Source organism: Setaria italica, chromosome V, assembly GCF_000263155.2.
Source record: "Setaria italica strain Yugu1 chromosome V, Setaria_italica_v2.0, whole genome shotgun sequence".
In the NCBI taxonomy this organism is placed as follows: domain Eukaryota; kingdom Viridiplantae; phylum Streptophyta; class Magnoliopsida; order Poales; family Poaceae; genus Setaria; species Setaria italica.
Genome location: NC_028454.1, coordinates 2,116,169 through 2,135,850, shown reverse-complemented (window position 1 = coordinate 2,135,850; position 19,682 = coordinate 2,116,169). Strand labels below are relative to the sequence as shown.

General features: G+C 46.5%; 3 protein-coding genes across 9 annotated transcripts; all 3 read right to left on the bottom strand.

The window, feature by feature from the left end:
• Positions 1 to 292: 292 nt before the first annotated feature.
• LOC101771889 (pentatricopeptide repeat-containing protein At1g13040, mitochondrial) lies at positions 293 to 5,489 on the bottom strand. The gene is made up of 7 exons (XM_004967441.2): positions 5,309 to 5,489; positions 2,980 to 5,224; positions 2,483 to 2,578; positions 2,263 to 2,314; positions 1,501 to 1,736; positions 688 to 901; positions 293 to 595 (listed from the first exon to the last, which is right to left on the bottom strand). The coding sequence occupies exon 2, from the start codon at positions 5,180 to 5,182 to the stop codon at positions 3,194 to 3,196; it is 1,989 nt and encodes a 662-aa protein (XP_004967498.1). The 5' UTR covers positions 5,183 to 5,224; positions 5,309 to 5,489; the 3' UTR covers positions 293 to 595; positions 688 to 901; positions 1,501 to 1,736; positions 2,263 to 2,314; positions 2,483 to 2,578; positions 2,980 to 3,193.
• Positions 5,490 to 6,264: 775 nt separating this feature from the next.
• Positions 6,265 to 9,522, bottom strand: LOC101772298 (endoglucanase 2). The gene is made up of 7 exons (XM_004967442.2): positions 9,148 to 9,522; positions 8,745 to 8,957; positions 8,188 to 8,388; positions 8,019 to 8,108; positions 7,127 to 7,940; positions 6,964 to 7,023; positions 6,265 to 6,835 (listed from the first exon to the last, which is right to left on the bottom strand). Exons 1-7 carry the CDS (start codon positions 9,391 to 9,393, stop codon positions 6,534 to 6,536), a joined length of 1,926 nt encoding a protein of 641 aa, XP_004967499.2. The 5' UTR covers positions 9,394 to 9,522; the 3' UTR covers positions 6,265 to 6,533.
• Positions 9,523 to 11,998: 2,476 nt separating this feature from the next.
• Positions 11,999 to 18,871, bottom strand: LOC101771493. Of its 7 annotated transcripts, none has more exons than XM_022826501.1 (11): positions 18,423 to 18,871; positions 18,219 to 18,311; positions 17,985 to 18,134; positions 16,089 to 16,140; positions 15,454 to 15,618; positions 15,261 to 15,366; positions 14,678 to 14,860; positions 13,986 to 14,151; positions 13,140 to 13,447; positions 12,614 to 12,703; positions 12,149 to 12,523 (listed from the first exon to the last, which is right to left on the bottom strand). In XM_022826501.1, exons 4-11 carry the CDS (start codon positions 16,101 to 16,103, stop codon positions 12,468 to 12,470), a joined length of 1,089 nt encoding a protein of 362 aa, XP_022682236.1. In that variant the 5' UTR covers positions 16,104 to 16,140; positions 17,985 to 18,134; positions 18,219 to 18,311; positions 18,423 to 18,871; the 3' UTR covers positions 12,149 to 12,467. The 7 variants fall into 7 exon arrangements, with proteins under 7 accessions (XP_004967497.1, XP_022682236.1, XP_022682237.1 ...); XM_022826502.1 differs by having other exon boundaries at positions 18,219 to 18,276; XM_012846367.2 differs by lacking the exon at positions 17,985 to 18,134.
• Positions 18,872 to 19,682: the final 811 nt, after the last annotated feature.

Sequence of the window (19,682 nt, the reverse complement as noted above, 5' to 3'; positions counted from 1 at the left end):
CGAGCCGAGGCACCAACATTTGGGCAGCTCCCAGACTCGTGCGCTTTGCATTACAGTCAGATCGCCTAAGCATATTCAATAAACATGAGTTAAACGTTCAGAATTTACATAAAACAAGTCAAATTTCGGCTGGAACCCCCATGTAAAGCGCTGGAACATCTTCCAAACCAAAAGCCAAATTTCTACACCGGGCCATTGCCCGTGCAAGTGCAAGACAACACAACTGGCAAAACAAGGAGTTTAACCCGTACCCGCTGTTTACTTCTGTAGCAAATACCAAGAGTTCCTGATGTAAGGTTTGACAGTCACCAACTGAACTTTTTTTCATCTGGCAAAGGCTACACCAATCATCTGTTTATTCAAAAGAAATGGGATTTAAACCACTACAAAATTATCTAGTAGCAAAGGCCAATTACAGAGTTTGTTACCCCACTTGTGGGGAAGGATACAAAGTTAGATTTGCTGCGGTACGGGCATCACAGCAAACTGACACTACTACAAGAGAGATGCGGAGTCCTTCCTGAACCTGAACGGCTTCACTATGGTTTCTCCTCATCTGATTGAGATACGTTCATGGCATCAGCGAAATACTCCACTGGAAAAAGGGTTAAACATGAAAACATTATGGTTCAGTAAGGATGCTACATATTAGCTGATGAACAAGATACATCAAAGGCGAGCAATTACCTATGTCACCCTGATCTGGGGAATCAAGCAAGATGTCAGAATCTCAAGGCAGGAAAGGGGTACCAGTGTAGTTCCCAAGTGTTTCCCTGGTATCTCTGATGGCGTAAAAGGAACATGGTTGCTCGATGCCGCTGATGAGGGCATCTCAGATGACATAGCACTGCCAGTAGCACCAGCATGTGGTGCTTTAGTCACACCAATATCCACAACCATGCTGCAGCAACATAAGAGCAGCACCATAAGAGTCAATAATGTGAACAGAGTACGACATAATTTTCCACAAGTTCATTGGGCAACAAAGACAAACTAGGGATGCCAGGTGTATATCCCAGAAAATAAATTAATGACTAACTTATTTAGAAGACATCAAACTAGGGATAGCAAAATAAGTATACAGGGTAATCAGCCTGACAAGGACATGGTGTAGTCAAGTCATTTTGGTGCAGAAACTTATACCTTAATAACACAGCTTACAAAATGAAACAGGGATAAAAGTATTAATCTGAAATGGATATGAATTTAACGTAGAGCAACCAGTCACTGGACAGTAAATGCTTGTTTATCAACAGAGCAAGCCAAACACATTCTCGAATAACAGATTAACAGTAGCACGACAATCGCCTACACTGAGCCAATGTAGCACCAATGGGTGAGACCGAGAAAGAGAAGGAAATCATCTGACAGAAAATGTGCATACCTTGAGTCGAAGGCAGAGGCAGTATATCAAAGCTAAGGAGAACATGAAAAATATAAATCTTAAACTGAAGCCTATTAATTTACCCGCTAGGATAGACTTATAAACATGGACATTACCTGGCATATGATGAATCGCATTTTGTATTGGAGCCAATGGAACACTTTGATGTGCTGGATATTTCATTAAGTTGTACTGGTGCTGCAATAAATGATTGAACAAGATGATCTGCCTTTAAGTTGTACTAGCTACTGACAGGAACCAGAATCTCCTGTAGGAGCACCAGTGGCCCTTGGATTTGGTTGCAGACTCTGCGCTCCATTAGTACCTGCAAATCTGATGTGCTCTGAATATCCTGCACAAAAAAAAAGTCTTTAAGTAACATAATTCAACTGCCTGAAGAAGACCAAAAAGAAGTGGGTAAATGGCAGTGTTGAAAGCATCATTAGTCCATTGTGAGTATATCAGCAAGAAAAAAAAACGGAGACCTCAGCATTAAAGAACAAATTGTCCAAGAAGGGAAAAAAACAGAGGCCTTGACATTAAAGAATGAATAATTCAAACAAATTGAGAACAATCTCACAACTGGTACCACAATTGCTAAATACATAGATCCATAGCATCTGTGATACTATTTCTTTAAGTGCAATTTTTGTGTACTTGCTCATGTTTAGGTCTAGCTACCCACAGAAATATCAGATTACCCAAAAACTTAAAGAAAGAAAATTAGCTGTTTGGCATGCAAAAAATCCATACAGCCCACCACTTGCAGTCTGCTGAAGGGAACAAAAAAAAACTTGCACTTAGGCTGTATAAAATCAACCAGCAATCATGTTCATTCTAAAGAATGAAGGACTGACGGGAATAGAAAGCAAACTCACCTGAGGATCCTTCATTGCAGCTTATAACATAAAAAGACCTAGTCCTAGGAGCCTGACAAGAAAAATTATAACAATGGTTATGCTTGGGTTCATGTAAAGTGGTGTAATACTTCAGCAGGGTTCATGTGAGACAGTATTTGATTACAGTGTAAAGGCAATTTCATTCGAAGAAAAATGTGATAGATATTACTAGAGAAGGTGAAGATGTGCCTCACAATACCTTCTCTATGCCAAAGTAAGCCACCACGCAAACTTTGTCATGAAATAGTTGAGAACCTGATAACAATATTGCACTTGCTGATGCTGAAAACCACACCTGCAATTTTGAGAGAGCTTTGTGTTGGATAAATACCCAAGTTCAAATACTTTCAAATCAAGCATAAAAAACTTTGAACTTTCAAATCAAGCATAAAAAACTAAAATTAAATACGATCCCAGAAAAACAAAATGTTCCGTACACCGGGTGCAACAATGTTCGATCATCAATAAATGTCAGGTCTTCAGTTAGCAAAAGGCACGGTTCACATGTACCATAGAAAGTATTATCTTGGTATAGTTGCTCTAGATAATCTTGTATAGTTTATTTGCAATAATCAGACTAGATTAGTACCTACACCTTTTGATAAACTTGTTCAACTACAGTGACCTGGCTCCAATAAGCCTGCTTATATGATAAAAGTTCACTCGGAACATTCAGTAGGCCAAAATGAAACATACCTAGCCACTGTTTCTCTTGTGGTCTGCTTTGGGGGTCTGGTGGTCCAACACTGAAACAAGTTGCTCAGCAAAGCTGTATTCAACAGCACAGCTATGGGCTTAGAAGCAACCAAAGAAGCTTAGGCCTTTAACCTCTGATGATAGGTAGCTTCATAGAGCCTACACCAGGCGAAAGATCTCCACAAGAGGCTGAAGTTCTGCATAAGCTTAGCTCCTACTTGTTCTTCAATTTAAGCACATTTATCAGCCTATCCGAAACATCCCTGTCGAGAATAATGCCATTATCCATCATATATTCCCATACCTCATAAGCTAGTGTAGCTTTCCCCTCCTCCAGGAGACCACTGATCAAATACCTAAACGTCAAGCTATCAGGTTCTATCCCTCTAGCTCTCATATCCCTGAACAGATCAAGGGCTTCAATTGCCCTTGAGCTTTTCCCAAGCCAATATATGAGAGTATTGAAAGTAATAATATCTGGTGAGACTTCCATCTGAATCATCTGCGAGAAAATTTTCTGAGCTTGTTTAAAATGACCAGCTTTACACAGGTTATGGAGCATAATATTGTACAGATTAACATTAGGAACAATCTGGGCCTTCAACATTTGCTCAAAAGTTTCTTCAGCTAAATTGTGGTATCCCACACCGTAGAGACCATTAATCAGAGTTCCATATGTCACAGCATCTGGTTGTATTCCCTTATATCCCATTTCTTTGAATAGCTTCAACGCAGAGTTTACCTTTCTTGCCTTGCAAAATGCATCAATCAGTATGTTACAGGATACAATATCACAGAACCCACCAACTTCCATATGATCAGCAACAAAAGCAAATGCCTTGTCCAGTTGATGAGCTTTGCATAATCCTTTTAACATTTGATTATAGCTGTACCGGTCAGGATTTACCCCACTCATTTCCATCTTCTTCATCAAGTCTTCAGCGTCCTTCACCATACCTGCGTCGCAGTAATGGTTTAAAACAATATTGTATGTGACAACATCTGGCTCACACCCGTTTTTCCTCATGAAGGATATGATTTTGAAGGCTTTACTAATGCTTCCAGATCTCCAGAAGCCACTTATCAGGGCATTGTAAATACAGACATTGAGTTCTAAATCCAGACTCAGCATCCTCAATGCTAGCTCAAAAGCCTCATCGACCTTTTCATTCTTGCACAACCCAAATATCAATACACCACAAGCAATGGTATCAGGTTTAAGTCCCCTCCTCACCATTTCCTCCCAAAGCTCGACTGCTTCTGCAAACTGCTTGTTATCACATAAACAACCAACAACTGCTGTGTATGTGACAACATCTGGACCGGTTCCTTTTATCCCCATCTTCTCCAGCATCTTCAAGGCATCAGGCAACCTATTTTGTCTACACAAATAGTCAACATATATATTACATGCCCAAATGTCTGGAAAGCACCCAAATCTATCCATATCCGCCAGAAGCTCCTCTACAAGCTCAATACGGTTTGATTGGCACAGTGCAGATATCCATCTTGAATAAGTGAATGGAGTCAGGCAAAAACCTTTGTCAAGTGCCATGTCGTAATACTTCTCCACCAAATCAAAACAGCAATTCTTAACCAGGACGCCTATGAACCTGTTGTAGTCCACACCGAACTCACGGCAACCGGACGTAACCATGTCATCAAATGTCTGGATGACTGAATCGAACTTGCCTGCCCGGACGTAGTTGGACAAGAGGATCCGATAAAGAGAGCGATGCAGTGCCACACCCTGACTCCTCACTCTCTCGAGGAACTCCGACAGCAGAGAAAAGTCCCCATCTATAAACAGCAGGCTCAAAATGTATGCTATCGCGGACTGCGTATGGTCAAATCCGGGCCTAGACTCTGCCCACCAGTAAAAGCGAACTGCCGTCTCTGAGTCTGAAACACCTCGGAGCACCAGGTTGACAACAAAGGGGTCGAGGTCGACATGAAGCCTCTCCAGCTCCAGCTCCACAGAATCCGACCACCTCCCCCGTTCCAGAGCTTGCCCAATAACGCTACTGGCGTGCACCCGCGCCGGCCAAAAAAGCTCCGACAGCCGGACAGAGGCCCCTGGAGTGGCATTGTCGCCGCCGCCACTGTAACGCACCGCCCTCCACCAAAGGTTCCAGGAAACGGCGTGGAGGACGCAGAGCCTGCTAATCTGAGACGACCAAGGCGGTCGTTTGGCCAAGAACATAACAGATGACAGATCCCTCTCGGAAGGGGCGGAACCTCAGATCTGAATACAAATAGCATACATAAGGGTTTGGGGTGTTCGATTTCGCACAGCAGGGAGGGAAGGGAAGGGAATAGGCGGGCATACCTGCCGGATGCTCATCGCCGGCAAAGTCCCCGACGAAGACCTCGCGGTGGCCGCTCGCCCTGTCGTCGCCGCTAGGAAAGAAAGGCCGGATTGGAGCGGCCGCCGCCGCCGCCGCCGCTGCTAGACTTCTTGTGGAGCAGCAGGTTTAATATTTTGGGGGGGTATTGACGGCCATTTTTAGGTTGATGGTAGTCTGGTTTTCAGCCGATTTTTTTCTCTCTGTCCATAAGATCGATTGAACTCTGGTGTGTTGATCATTCGATTTTCTTTCTCCTAACGTAGCTACGTGGCATGATTTCATAGGTTGAAAAAAAATCAAACCCAAAAAATATTCGAGTGTTGTCTAGTCACTCTTAAAATGAAAGAAAAGAGAAGTTGAAGGCCGTGAGTTGCCACACCACGTACCCTGTGGCGCGCATAGGGTCTGCTGGATGTTCCGCCATGAAAGCTGTGGCGTCGATAAACTATGACACGATTAAGCTTAATAATAAACTGAGTTTCGTGTGGCGTGCTAAAAGAAGAACAAAGCACGGTCATGTTTTGTGCCTCTGTCACCATAGGACGTGGCAAAGTGTAGTGTGCATCCAAACACGTCCTATATTTCAGATGGTGTGTCGAAAGCTATTTACAAATTAATATTTACAAATTAAGTAGTGTCTACTTTTTTGGCACCAAGTAGGTGTAGCAAATAACGGCGGGAACCAAACACCTCCAAAGGGACATGCACTTGGCTCAATTTTTTTTACACAAAACAATAGAAGAAAAAATCGGTCCAACACTTCAATTTTGCCTATTACTGGTTTAGCACACCACTATCAGCTTAATTTTTTTTTTCAAAACTTCCGGACTGCAGAAAACTTAACTAAACTATTAGGACAAAGAAGGAATCAAACCACTGCACATATCCATACCCGACCTATTTGGAATCTCAATTGTATATTTTCTTCCGACATGTCGCATTTTGTAGCCTATATATGGCTCAACCATATCATTCATCTTACTGTTTAACTTTCAATCATCACACAAGCACAGATTAGCTCTAGTAGATTGCTTGGTTTGAAGGGACAATGAGGATGACCGAGAATGTTTCTAGCTCCATCACTCTTTGTCCCTCTTGCAGTCTAACGAACCTTTCCTTCACTCCTTCCACACACACAACACTACTAATCCATCACTTGATGGTTGATAAGTCTCATGCATCACGCCAGGCCTCTGGGTTGCCGTTCTAGAGGAGCTTGTAGCCGGTGACCCAGACATCCGCCGGCGGGGCGGCCTGGATGTACACGAACGCGGCGCTCTTGCCGGCGGGCAGCGACTGCAACCAGCTGGGGAACACGTAGCCGTAGCGCGCCTTGTCAACACCCCACACCCGGCCGTAGAGCTTGGAGATGCCGATGTGGAGCTCGTGGACGGTCTTGAGGGACCTATTGGTCACCGTCACCGAGTACCGGTGGTACGTCTTGCTCCTCTCCGTCCACGACGCCGTTGCGTTCTGCTCGATCTCGATGGGCGAGTAGTGTTCAACAGCTGCAGGATGCACAGAATGAAACTCGGATTAGTCGCGTACGGTTGTCTTGTCTTGAGAACAACTAGGTACAAGATTCTTTCATGTTCAGTTACTGCATTGATCAACAATAAGAACGTTGAATGATTACCCGGAGAAGGAGATGGCGTTGAGGTCTTGTTGTCGCTCTTCATGGATGTTGCATCAACTTCTGCAAGCAAAGAAACATAAACCAAATGAGACTTCATTCATGGCTCGATCGATTCGTATGTGAGAAAGCACGCGCAGACAAACTAGGGTCAGAATGAGCTAACCATCAGCGAGCGAGTGACCAAACCGGCCGCCGCCATGACCGGCGGCGAGTCGAGCGAGCACGCCCATCAGCGGCGCGTTGTTGTAGGTGGTGGCCTCGGTCTGCTGGTAGTTGTCCCTCTCGTCGGCGAAGTTGTCGTACTCGTCCGGGCCGCCGACGGTGGCGCCGACGAGCAGGTTCGGGTTGCTTCCCCGGCGGTGGTACCAGCTGTTGTATCCTGCCTGGCAGCTCACGAACGCGGGGTCGGCCTTGATGGACACGATGGACGCGCCGCGGTGGTGCGCCTGCCGCGGGTACGTCGCGCCGTATCCGACCATGTAGCTCGTCGCCCTCGGGTTGCTCCCGAGGATGTAGTCCACCTGCGACTTGGCGAACGCGAGGAGCTCCGACGGCCGCACCCCGCCGGACGGGCACTGCGCCTCCTGGCGCGCGGCGGCGAGGTGGTCGGCGTACGCCGCCAGCAGGAACGACGCGCTGGTGACGAACTGCACGTTGTTCCAGCTCTGGTGGTAGATCATGCCGCCGGGTGTCCGCCGGACGTTGTTCGAGCCGCCCTTGCCGAGGCAGGAGCACGCGAAGAGGTCCGCCTTCTGCTTGTATCGCCGCAGCACGTCGGCGTGCGCGCCGCCGGCCTTGCCCTGGAGGAGGAACTTGGCGGCCAGGATCTGCACGCCGGGGTACTTGACGTCCCAGCCGAACTGGTTGATGGACCAGCCCGTGCCGCCCAGCGCGTCGGCGTTGTTGGCCAGGTAGTCCAGGTAACGCCGGTCGCCGGTCGCCTCGTACAGCCACGCCGCCGCCCACAGCAGCTCGTCCTGCACCTCCAAATGTGAGGCCATAACTTTTGTGCATCAAGGATTGCACGATATGCATTGTTCATGACAAAAACTTACCCCGTATCCGCTGGACGAGGCATAGTACTTGCGCGCGACGGTGATGCTGCTGTCGTAGCGCCCCCGGTACTTGTCGGCGAAATCAAACAACTGCACGCACCAAACAAGGGATGAACACATTTCGATCGAATGCGTTCAAGATAGCGATGAGCATTTGTAATCGGAGTACCTGCTTGGAGTGTTGCAGGAGTTGGTTCGCGTAGCCGGGGTTGGAGCTGCGGAACACGAGCGACGCCCCGGCCATTGCCGCGGCGGTTTCCGCCGCGAGCTCGGAGCCGGGGTGCTGGGGGTCGAGCCGGTACGCCTGCCGGCTCGTCGTCATGTCCTCCGGCCGCTGCCAGCAGTCGTGGTCTGAGTCACCGTCGCCGACCTGCATATGCATGGGAGAGAACATCATCGATCAGTGACCCGCAAAAACCATCAGCGGTAGTTACTTCTTCGTGCTGATTTGTTAGTGGAGTTTGAATCGGTTAGCTCAGTCAAGTTTACCGTTTAATCAGTTTTCAAATTCTAATTGACACTCTTTTACTGCGACACGGACGGTAAATCTGCGTCTGACCAGGTAAAAGTAAAAAGCCAACGACTACTACTGCAGGTGCATGCAGCCATGCAGGTGCGCCGCCTCTTCGATTAAGAGGGGTTGACAAAAGCAAGCACGCTGGGGGAGGCAGCCGGCGGAGCGCCGCCCAGCAGGCGACGCGCCGTGGTGTAGGGGGACCAACCGACCTCTCCGTACAGCACGTTAGGCTCCGGGTGCGCCTTGACGAAGTAGTCCGTGCCCCACTTGACGGCGTCCATGGCGTGGCCGAGCTCGCCGGCCGCCTCCATCTGCTCGCCGTACTCGAGGACGCTCCACGACATCATGGTCACCGTGAACGCCATCGGCAGGCCGAACTTGACGTTGTCGCCGGCGTCGTAGTAGCCCCCCACGAGGTCCGCCTGGCAGGGATCGGAGAGAAAATCAAATAAGGCAGGCGTAAATGCTGGTTCTGAAATCCATAGTCGATTTGATTTCCAACAAATTCGGAACATTCATGCAAAGATGGAACTAGGATCCAAGAAGAGCAGGTTGGGGTTTGGGGTCGATCAAATTTGATTTCTTGCTCCGTTAGCGCTCCGGTAGACCTACCCCGTTGGCCTTGCCGTCGAGCAGGCCGGAGTTGGCGCGCCAGGCGATCCTCTGGCCGCTGGGGAGCGGCCCGGAGCGCTGCGCCTCGAAGTAGAGGATGCTCTTGCTCAGCGCCTGGCGGTAGTCGTGCCCGGCGGCGGCCACGCGCGCCACCTCCGACGCCGCGGCGAGCGCCAGGGCGAGGACGAGGACGGCCATTCTGCCGACCACGCCGCGCGCTCCTCCTCCTCCTCGTCGACTGGCCATGGCTTGCCCAGAAGCTAGCCGAGGAATGGCACGGTGCGCGATAGGAAAGGTAGCGGGGCGAGCGATCTGCTCGATCTGTGTTGCCTTGGATGGAAGCCGAGGAAGCTTAGGAGCCGGTATTTATAGCGCTCGGGGAAGGGGAAGAGGCCAAGAATTAAGGGACGCGATGGAGACGAGGATCACGGAAAGGCTAGGCTGACTGCATCTGTACTTTCTTTCAGGAAACTTGGCACTAGTCCTGGACGAGTCTACTTGTCATCTTCATGCTCTGTTGTGATCCTTTGAAAATCTTGTCAGGTGATAACTGTTCATTGAGATTTGAGAAATGGTAGCTCAAATCAAATAAAAACGCACGTCTGGATGGTCATTTTCTGGCGTAGAAATCGTTCTCTGCGCTCAATCCAAGCCGTCTCCGTTAGGATAGGCCATTCGAAAATGGAAACGGTCGGCAACCCAAGCAACGTTAGGGAACAATCAATGGTCCAGATTTCGGGTTTGCATCTTTGTCTCCGGAAATAACACTTGCTGTGTTCGTCTCTGCATTTGTGGAATTCCAGTTCATCTGGCAGTGGCAGATAAGCCTGTGAGCCCCCAAGTCTAAAATGAAAATAGCTTGCTGCAGAGGAGTAGAGCCATAACCGTGCCCATGTGCAGGTCCCTGCCCATTCCCATCTGGGCAAGTCCATTTCTGAGAAACTGATGAAGCCTTGTTGCTTGGAGTTGGCAGAGGGAATCAGAGGCCGTTTGCAGGCAGCTGAACCCTGAAACTGATGGACACATTTACCGACTGCATATTTCCTGTGCCTTGATTTCTCTCAAGTCCAGGAGCCAACAACCCTGGGTTCTGGTGGTGTCGGATATAGGAGTGCGGGTGTGAATTAGTGTGGGTGTTTGGATACTAGGTGCTAAACTTTAGCAGTATCACATCGGATGTTCGGATGCTAATTAGGAGGATTAAACATGAGCTAATTATAAAACTAATTGCAGAACCCCTATGCTATTTCGCGAGACGAATCTATTAAACCTAATTAATCCATCATTAGCAAATGGTTACTGTAGCACTACATTGTCAAATCATGAACTAATTAGGCTTAATAGATTCGTCTCGCGAATTAGACTCCATCTGTGCAATTAGTTTTGTAATCAGCCTATATTTAATACTCCTAATTAGCATCTAAACATCCGATGTGACATGTGCTAAACTTTAACATGGGGTATCCAAACATTCGATGTGACATGTGATAAGGAGCAGGCTGCCAACCTATTCGAAGAGAAAAACAAAACAACAGAAGCGTCTGCATGCTGAAGTAAGCTAGCAGAAGGAGTAACATGGGCACCTCTATCACTTGTTGGTTTCTTCTGCAAGGAAGCTCATTTCCTTTCCTTGCTGATGAAACCGAAACTTGTATGCGTAGCGCTTGGACGTAAGCTAGAAAAAGGTTTGACCGGCGGCAGTGGGCAGCAGCATTGGGTCCAATGCCCCAAGAAGAAATTAAGGGCGCGGGATTCGGCCGCAAACGCAGCGATGAACATGAACAACACAGAACAATCTGAAGCAACCGTGGCGTGCTCCAACAGAGAAATGGCATCAGTTGGGTTGACCACGTTACAGCGATCGGTCTCTGAAGACGTATGCTGTTACTGGAGGCGTACGTGTGGCGAGGCAGGATGGCCAATTGCTTGTGTTGCGCTGCCTGAATCGTGCTGCGAACCTGCAGGTATTCCTGGTGGCGTTGCGTCGAGGCGGCAGAGGCCGATGAAATATGCAGGGATTTCGATCCCGTTGACGACGACGACAAGGCCCCGGTAGCTCGCGCGAGGGGACAGTACGCCAGGTGAAAAAGTCTCGCGAGACCCGTCAGCTCTTCTCTTGCGTGCTCGCCTGCGCGGCATGTGACTTGGGGACTGAGAGCAGGTACGGTGGTGGTGGCTGAGGTAACTAGAGCACAAGTGGCAATGTGGCATGACGATCTTCTGGAACGATCAGAGCCTAGACGACACGAGATGCACCACCAAGTTCCGGTTCAGAGTTGCACGCACGTGACCATCTCAGGCAGGACAGGAGCCCTTCAGTTCCGGACGGGTGAAGCGCCCTGTTTTCCGGTACTTGAATTGAAGCAGACAAGTAGACAATGCTGAAGGGAGTCCTACTTTCTCCTCTCTGAGTTCCACAAAAGAATTCACGACATTCATTTGCTACGAAATCAGTGCTGGGAGATTGAGTGAGTGGACAACTTGTCCAGAATTGGAGGAGCTCCTGCGTCACATCGATCTAGAGCACACCCAGGTCGCTCGCCCTGGAGCATGGAGCTTCACGGGTGCATGCACTCTTGTGATTGTGAGGGGCCGAGGCAGCCGTTGACGACAAACCCCCTGATTTCGTTGCTGCGATCGACCACGAGCCCCGTGCCGGCGACCAGCCCATGATTTCTGCCCGGGCGCCGTAAACGGACGCAGGAATTCGTTCGCCCATGTCGCTTCTCACAATTCTGGTGCTGCAGGAGTTCAGAGTAGGACGCATAAGTCGTTCCTTGCCCTTTATCCAACAGTCTCGGAACAGTCAGCTAGCAATGCCATCTACAGCCAGATCACCATAGCATACATGTTCAATAAACGTTCAGCATCTTGCCCCATAGAATTTTACATAAAACATGTAAGGTTTCGGCTGGAACCCCGTGTAAAGTGCTGAAAAATCTTCCAAACCACGAAGCCAGATTTCTTCTGTAGCAAGTGAAACACAACCCAAGAGGCAATGGAAGGGTACTGTTTACTTCTGTAGCAAATAAGAAGAGTTCCTGAGGTAAGGTTTGACAGTCACAAACTGTAAACTTTCCATCCCACCATTCGCAGCCAGCGACTTTTATCTGACTAAGGCTACACCAACCAACTGTTTATTCGAAAGAATTAGGATTTTAATAACCACTACAAAATTATCTAGTGGCAGATACCCCACCTGTGGGGGGAGGATACACAGTTAGATTTGCCGCGGCATCGCAGCAAACTTACACTACATGAGAGATGGCAAGCAGTCCTTCCTGAACCTGAACGGGGCTATTGATATGAAACTAGCTTCGTTATGGTTTCTCTTCATCTGATTGAGATCCGTTGATGGCGTCAGCAAAATACTCAACTGGAAAAAGGGTGAAACATGAAAACATTATGGTTCAGTAGGATGCTACATTCAGCAGATGAACAAGATACATCAAAGAAGAACAATTACCTATGTCATCCTGATCAGGGGAATCAAGTAAGATGTCAGAATCCAAAGGCAGGAAAGGGGTACCGGCGTAGTTCTCCAGCGCTTCCAAATCTTATGTGAATAGCACCAGATATCTCACTCATCAGCCAGGAATAATACATGGGTACCATACACACAGAATCTTCTACTGACCGAGTTATAATGTTCTGGTACAGATCATTGCTAACTTATTTAACAAACTAGATGTTTAGGTTTAAGATTCTACCAATAACATATGTAGCGCGTGGAAACAGTGATGCTGCACCTTTACAACACCCCCGTTTTTTTACTCTCTCTGTTTTTTTTTCCTATTTTTGCTTTCCTTTCCACTTTCTTCACACACAAATGACTATTTCTTTACTACAATCAGTAGCACAGAGTTATCTGGTTAAACTAGAGTATATCTTTTAGTTCTGAATATAATATCAGTAACTCTAACTTCGTAATTCAATGAAGTGAAGATTAACAAAAACAAAATATAAGGTCAATTTCTTCTCCAGAACATTACCTCCCAAGCTTGTCAAATCTGCTGTTAGATCGGAAAGGCTGAAATTCCAGAGCTGCCCTAAGGATTTGATGGAGTCTCTTGACGACCCATCTGGTCCTAATTGCAGAGGTCCGGCATTTCCTACATCAGATCCAAATGTCGAATCTAGGGCTGATACATCCATGTTCATCCCTGGTATCTCCGATGGTGTAAAAGGAGCATGGTTGCTTGAAGCCACTGATGAGGGACTCACAGCCATCTCAGATGACATAGCACTGCCAGTAACACCAGCATGTGGTGCTTCCGCCACACCATTGTCCACAGCCATGCTGCAGCAACATTAGAGTCAAGTATGTGAACAGAGTACGCCCACAGCAGAAAAGGAGGGGGGGAGGGGACCAACTGTAGACATAAATTTCCACAAGTTCATTGAGCAACAAAACCAATCTAAGGATGACAAATGTATTCGCAGAAAAATAATTAATGCCTAATTTATTTAGAAGACATCAAACAAGGGATAGCATATAAGTAAACAGGATAATCAGCCTGACAAGGAGATGGTGCAGTCAACTCAGCAAACCAGTGGACAGCAACTTGTGTCATTACTTCAAGGTGCAAACTGTGTGTAGTAAACATGTGTTCTGTAGAAATTTGATTGTGCATTACTAACAAACTACTGACATATAACTTCTTAAAGTAGGCTTAGAAACTGCACTCCAGCATGCGTAAAGTGGTAAATGCATGCATGCTTCAACTATTCCAGCATGTGTAAATTATACTCAGGAACATGCTTAAATAGGCACAACTCATAATGCGAAAAGAAGTCCAGAAGTCGGAATCGAAAACTGAGATAATGGTAATACTTACTCATTTCCAGAGTTCATGCGAATTGGATGATAACCACCTGGCGCAGGGATTCCATTCACTACATGACCACTGGACAGACCACAGGCCATTGGATCTATGTGAGGCTGGCCTGGAGCAGGCATCATAGGCTGTTGAAGTACTGGATACCCCATTGGTAGATTGCTAACTGCACAGGGACCAGGTGTTCGTCAAAAAAGAATGGAAACAGTACTTTTCTAATGTGTAAAGCAGTCAATGAAAGCTGCACTTAAGTTATTGCAAAACCATGGTGAAGAGTTGCTAGAAACAAGGCATTTTTGTGCGGAAACTTAAATCTTAATAACACAGCTTATAAAATGAAACAGGGATAAATGTATTTTCCGCTAAGCAGGGATAGAAGTATTAATCTGAAATGAATATGAATTTAACTAACATAAAGCAACCAGTCACTGACTGTAAATGCTTACTTATCAACAGTGTAAACCAAACACGTTCTTGAATAACAGATTAACAGTAGAATGACAATTGCCTACATTGCACCAATGGGTGAGACTGAGAATGAGAAGGAAATCTTCTAACAGAAATGTGCGCACCTCAAGTCGAAGGCAAAGGCAGTACACTAAATCTAAGGGGACCATGAAAAATATAAATCTTAACTGAAGCCTATTAATTTAGCCACTTTTCCAGGATAGACTTACAAACATGGATGTTACCTGGCATATGATGAATCCCATTTTGTATTGGAGCCAATGGAACACTTGGAGGTGCGGGATATTTCATTAAATTGTACTGGTGTTGCAATAAATGATTGAACAAGATGATCTGCCTTTTCAATTTCAACCGTATATAGTAAGCCCTAAAGAACTCAGAGTTCTCTTCTTCGAGTTTCTGCCATACTGAACACAAAGAAAACATTAAACAGAATGAGCACTAGAACTCGAGAACTCAAATGGGTACAACTAGATGCTTAGTAATCATAATACACCGTTTACCAGAAATTGAGTTCAGAAAGCATATACAAGTGTTCATTTGTACAAATCAAGGAGAAACTGCGAAGTTATGATGAGAAAATTTTGGTCATTAACGTGATGGAGCATGGCTATTTTAAGATTAAGATAAAAGGTTGATACTTCAAGCAGTGATACAATATTTTCCCTATCCTATGCTTAATTCATGTGAAAACAAAACAGAGATCGACATAAATGTCCTACCAGAAGCCCATTGTGGAGACAAAACTAGTAATTATAAAGATACATGAACATGAATACCATCACCAACAGAATGTGCGAACATCACCTAAGGTAGTGAAGCCAGGTTCTATTCTTGCGCGAGTAGAAAGAGTTCTAACAACTTCTCCTTTGTTCATGTATAGCTGTAGACAGCGCTCTATCAAATTCTGTACCTGCAACAGGATGTAAAGTTCAGTTCATTGGCCAAAGTGTAAAATTGTCATTGTAGAGGGATGCCATTTGGTAGCTAGAAAACTTACAAGTTCAATGTCTTCACGAGAGACCTTCTTATTGTCATTACTAGCTACTGACAGGGAACCAGAATCTCCTGCAGGAGCATCAGTGGCCATTGGATTTGGTTGCTGACTCTGCACTTCATTAGTACCTTGTTTTGATGACTGCAACTCTGTCGTGCTCTGAATATCCTGTAGAAAAAGTCCTTAAGTGGGTAAATGGCAGTGTTGAAAGCAACATCAGTCCATTGCAAATAAAAACAGAGGCCTCAGCATTAAAGCACAAATTGTTCAAGTAAAAAAACAGAGGCCTCAGCATTAAAGCACAAATTGTTCAAGTAAAAAAACAGAGGCCTTGGCATTAAAGAATGTATCATTCAAACGAAATGGCAACAATCTCATGATCGATGCCACAATTTCTAAATGCATAGATCCAAAGCATCAGTGCAATACTATTCTCTTTAGATTTAAGTGCAAATTTTGTGTACATGCTCCTGTTTAGGTCTGGCTACCCACAGAAATATCCGATTACCGAAAAACTTTAAGAAAAATAACTGTTTAGCATAAAGGGAAAAAACATGCACTTACGATCTATAAAATCAACCAGCAATCATGTTTATTCTAAAGAATGAATGACTGAAGGCAATAGCGGGCAAACTCACCTGAGAATCCTTCATTGCAGCTTATAACATAAAAAGACCTCGTCCTAGGAGCCTGATAAAAAAAGTATAACAATGATTATGCTTGGTTTCATATAAAATGGTTTAATACTTCACTAGGGAGAAAATAACCATAAAACCACCGCACTTCAGGGAAAAAAAAGAACACTTGTTTTGCAATTGGTATGCTCAGTTTATCCCATTCTTTAGGGGGAAAATGTATAGTAAGATATGGCACTGTAGTAGCAAGCAGCTTGATAGAGGGAATATAATGCATATTCATACCACAGCATCAAGATATTATTGGAACCAGATAGATGTTTTAAAAAACAGTAAACCTTAGACTACTGGACAACAATGCAACACTAAGTTTAATAGTTATTCTGTCAGTCGGAGACTAGCTCTAGCTTTGAGGGAGAAAAAAACTGCACTAGTTGTGCTCAACATCCATTTAAAAAAAGTACGATTATAATAATGCCTCTCAAAGGAATTGCCAAGAACTTTGGAAAGGCAAGGAAACAAACAAAAAGATTGTTAAAAAACACAAAGGGCCCCGGGTTACTCAGCCCATCAAGAAAGATACAATTAGTTTAGTACAATCGGGAAAAAAAATACCATCTTACCACGCGCAGTAGGTTCAGAAGGATTCCCCCTTAAAGTAAGAATTGCCCTTAGACAAAGTACAAATTTCGAAGGCAAGATTCCCATAAGGATTTCAAAGAGATGCTGTTTGCAGGAGGAACAAGAATTGCGCTAAAAAATTGTCGCAGAATCTAAGCCTTGATAAAGATTCTGACTTTACACGGAAACGGGAAAGGAGAAAAGGAAATAAAAGGATGCAGGGGCGGACCCAGTAGAGGAGATGGCTGAGCACATGTAGGGGGTGTTTGGTTCCCCACGGTTTGCCACACCTAAAGTTAGGCTTGCCACGGGTGTTTAGGTCAGTGCTTGGTTCATGCTTCAAGTAAGGCTCGCCACGCCTCCGAACAGAGGTCGCCACCGTTTTCCGCATCAAATGTGTGGCGTGATTTTCGTCCGCCACACCACCTGTGGCGCGCAGATGTCTTAAAAGATTCCCCATCTACTGTGTAGTCACCTGTCACCTTCCATTCTATTTTCTCTCATTTGTCGACCGCAGTCACCACCGTGCCATGGCTGCTGCCGGCTACAAGAGGCGCCAAGCGGAAGTACTCACCTGTGCGAGCTGCGCCCTCCCCGGATAGCATTGACCCAGCGCGCATCTAAGGCAGCACCGGAGCGGTGAACTGGATGGCCTCACACATCCACGATGGTCACCAGCGGCAGCGCTCGAGCAGTCAAGTTGACAGCCACGCATCTTTGGTGGTCATCCGCAGCAGTGACCGAGCGGTCAGGTGAGCAGCCACCGCCTACGACGACCCTCTGCCTTGCCTGCTTATACCTGCAGTCCCACCACCTCCTACATCCCCTTTTCTAATCGATGCTTAGATTTGGATCTTGAACCAGGAAATCAGCATCAAGACGTTCGGTCAGATTTAGTAACTGATTTTTGTTTTGAGGGATGTGGTTGTGAGAAGTGTGGATTTCTGAAGCTTATCCATGGACCATGATAAGCTTCCATTCTTTTTTCTTAAGATGAAGATGGGGCTTACTTGCTTAGCAGGATCTGCAGTTGTCAAAACATATGCATCTTGCCTCTTAATTAGAATCTACTGTTGAAATGTTGTTTGTTTCATGAGAGAACAAGAGCAGGTAATGTTACCGTAATTTTAACTAATTAAGTAGTACGGTAGTTTTTATCAAATATTTGTGGGAGCTATCCAAACAGCAGCCACATAAATTTGCCAAACTTTGGCTATGAACCAAGCAGTCTAATTTTACCACAGATTGTGGCAAGCCACAGTTTGGCAAACACCTAACCTTAGGCGTGGCAGACCGTGGCCGGCAACCAAACAGCCCCGTACTCCAGATAATTTCCGCCCACCGGACATCCACCGCCGCCCCGGCCGGCGGCGTTACCGCGGCCTTTGCCGTCGCCGCCCCCGCGCCCGCCACCACCGCCGAGCCGTCCTGCCGTCCAAAGCTTTCTTCTAAGGCCGCCGAATTCCGGTGAACCCCCAACCCCAACCCCGAAACCAAATCCCGAACACTAACCTCGTCGGAGCCGTTGCGGGGGTTGGGGAAGACGAGCTCGTCCGCTGCGGCTGCTGTGCTGCGCGTGTGTTTCCAGGATTCGGGTGTGAGGAGCTTCCCCAACACTCGGTTGTAGCGAGTCAAGATCCGAATACAAATAGCTTACATTACGGTCTGGGTGCTCGGTTTCGCACAGCAAGAAGGGAAGAGAAGGGGTGGGCATACCTGGTGTGTGCTCGTCGCCGGTGAAGAGCCCGACGAAGACCTGGGCACCTGGCGTAGGGCGGCGGCGGCGCTCGCCCAGTCGTCGCCGGCTCGCCGCCAGAGAGAGAGAGAGAGAGAGAGAGAGAGAGAGAGAGAGAGCGGGGTGAACGGGACAAGAAAGGAAAGACAGCGGTGAAGGCAGTAAGGCAGGGCAGGGATGAACAGGAGAAGAGAACGCGTCGGAGGGCACCGGGGAGTGCCCGGCGGCGGATGAGACAAGACAGGCGGCCGGACGCGAACACGGTAACCACTGGGAAACTGACGGGAGCCCTGGATGCTCCTCTGCGCCCCCGCCTCTACACCTCGCCGCCCATGAGGGCCGACGAACTGATGGGCGGCTCAGGGACACGAGATACAGGTTGGTGTGGTGACTCGCGACTGGCGTGAACGCTGCCGCACCGTTTGCTTCTGGGGCAGAGGTGTTATATTAGAAGGGAGAGGACAAATGGGCTTTTGTACTTATCTAAAAACACAGCTAAAAACCTCGATAAATGATTGCTTAGAGGGGGAAATGATATTATTAGTACATTTTAAAACCAAAAGTTGAAGAGGATTTAATAAGAGAAAATTTAAAAACATTGCAGGTTGCCACAGGAGACGTCATGGCAGTGTGAAAATGGTATGGATATTAGTCCACACCGCATCCCGATATTTAATATCCGTATCCGAATACTTAAAGCTGAACATATGATATGCAAATAGGATAGATCTCAATATCTAGCATTATCTAATACTATTTGCATCTGAATTTGAACCCGAGAAAAAATAACTATCCATATTTGTATCTGTATATATGCGTCTGTATCAGATCCCTTATCATCGTTGTATGGACGTAGAGAATATTGCGTCCAGTGGTAGGGTGGCGAACGTATACATGTCATAGACCGCATGAAAAATAGGAATATGGTGTAAGATCTTGCAAGCAGCGGCTGAGAGGTGAGGAACTTGTGCCATGGCACCCTAGTACTATTGTAGGGTGAAGGCGCGACTGGATGAGGCTACTAGCTTCAATAAATGACGTAACGACGAATCATGTATTCACCCCTATCCTGCAGTAACGGAGGAGCTGCTAACTAGTTTTGATAAAGAATGATGCAATTGCGGTTTATTGCCCAAATAGGGATAAAGCGCGAACCAAATAGGAGGGCTAAGAAAGAGAAAACGAAGTATGGAAGGAAAGATCTAGCAAAAAAAAAGTTCTCAAACAAATGGATGCCGTGA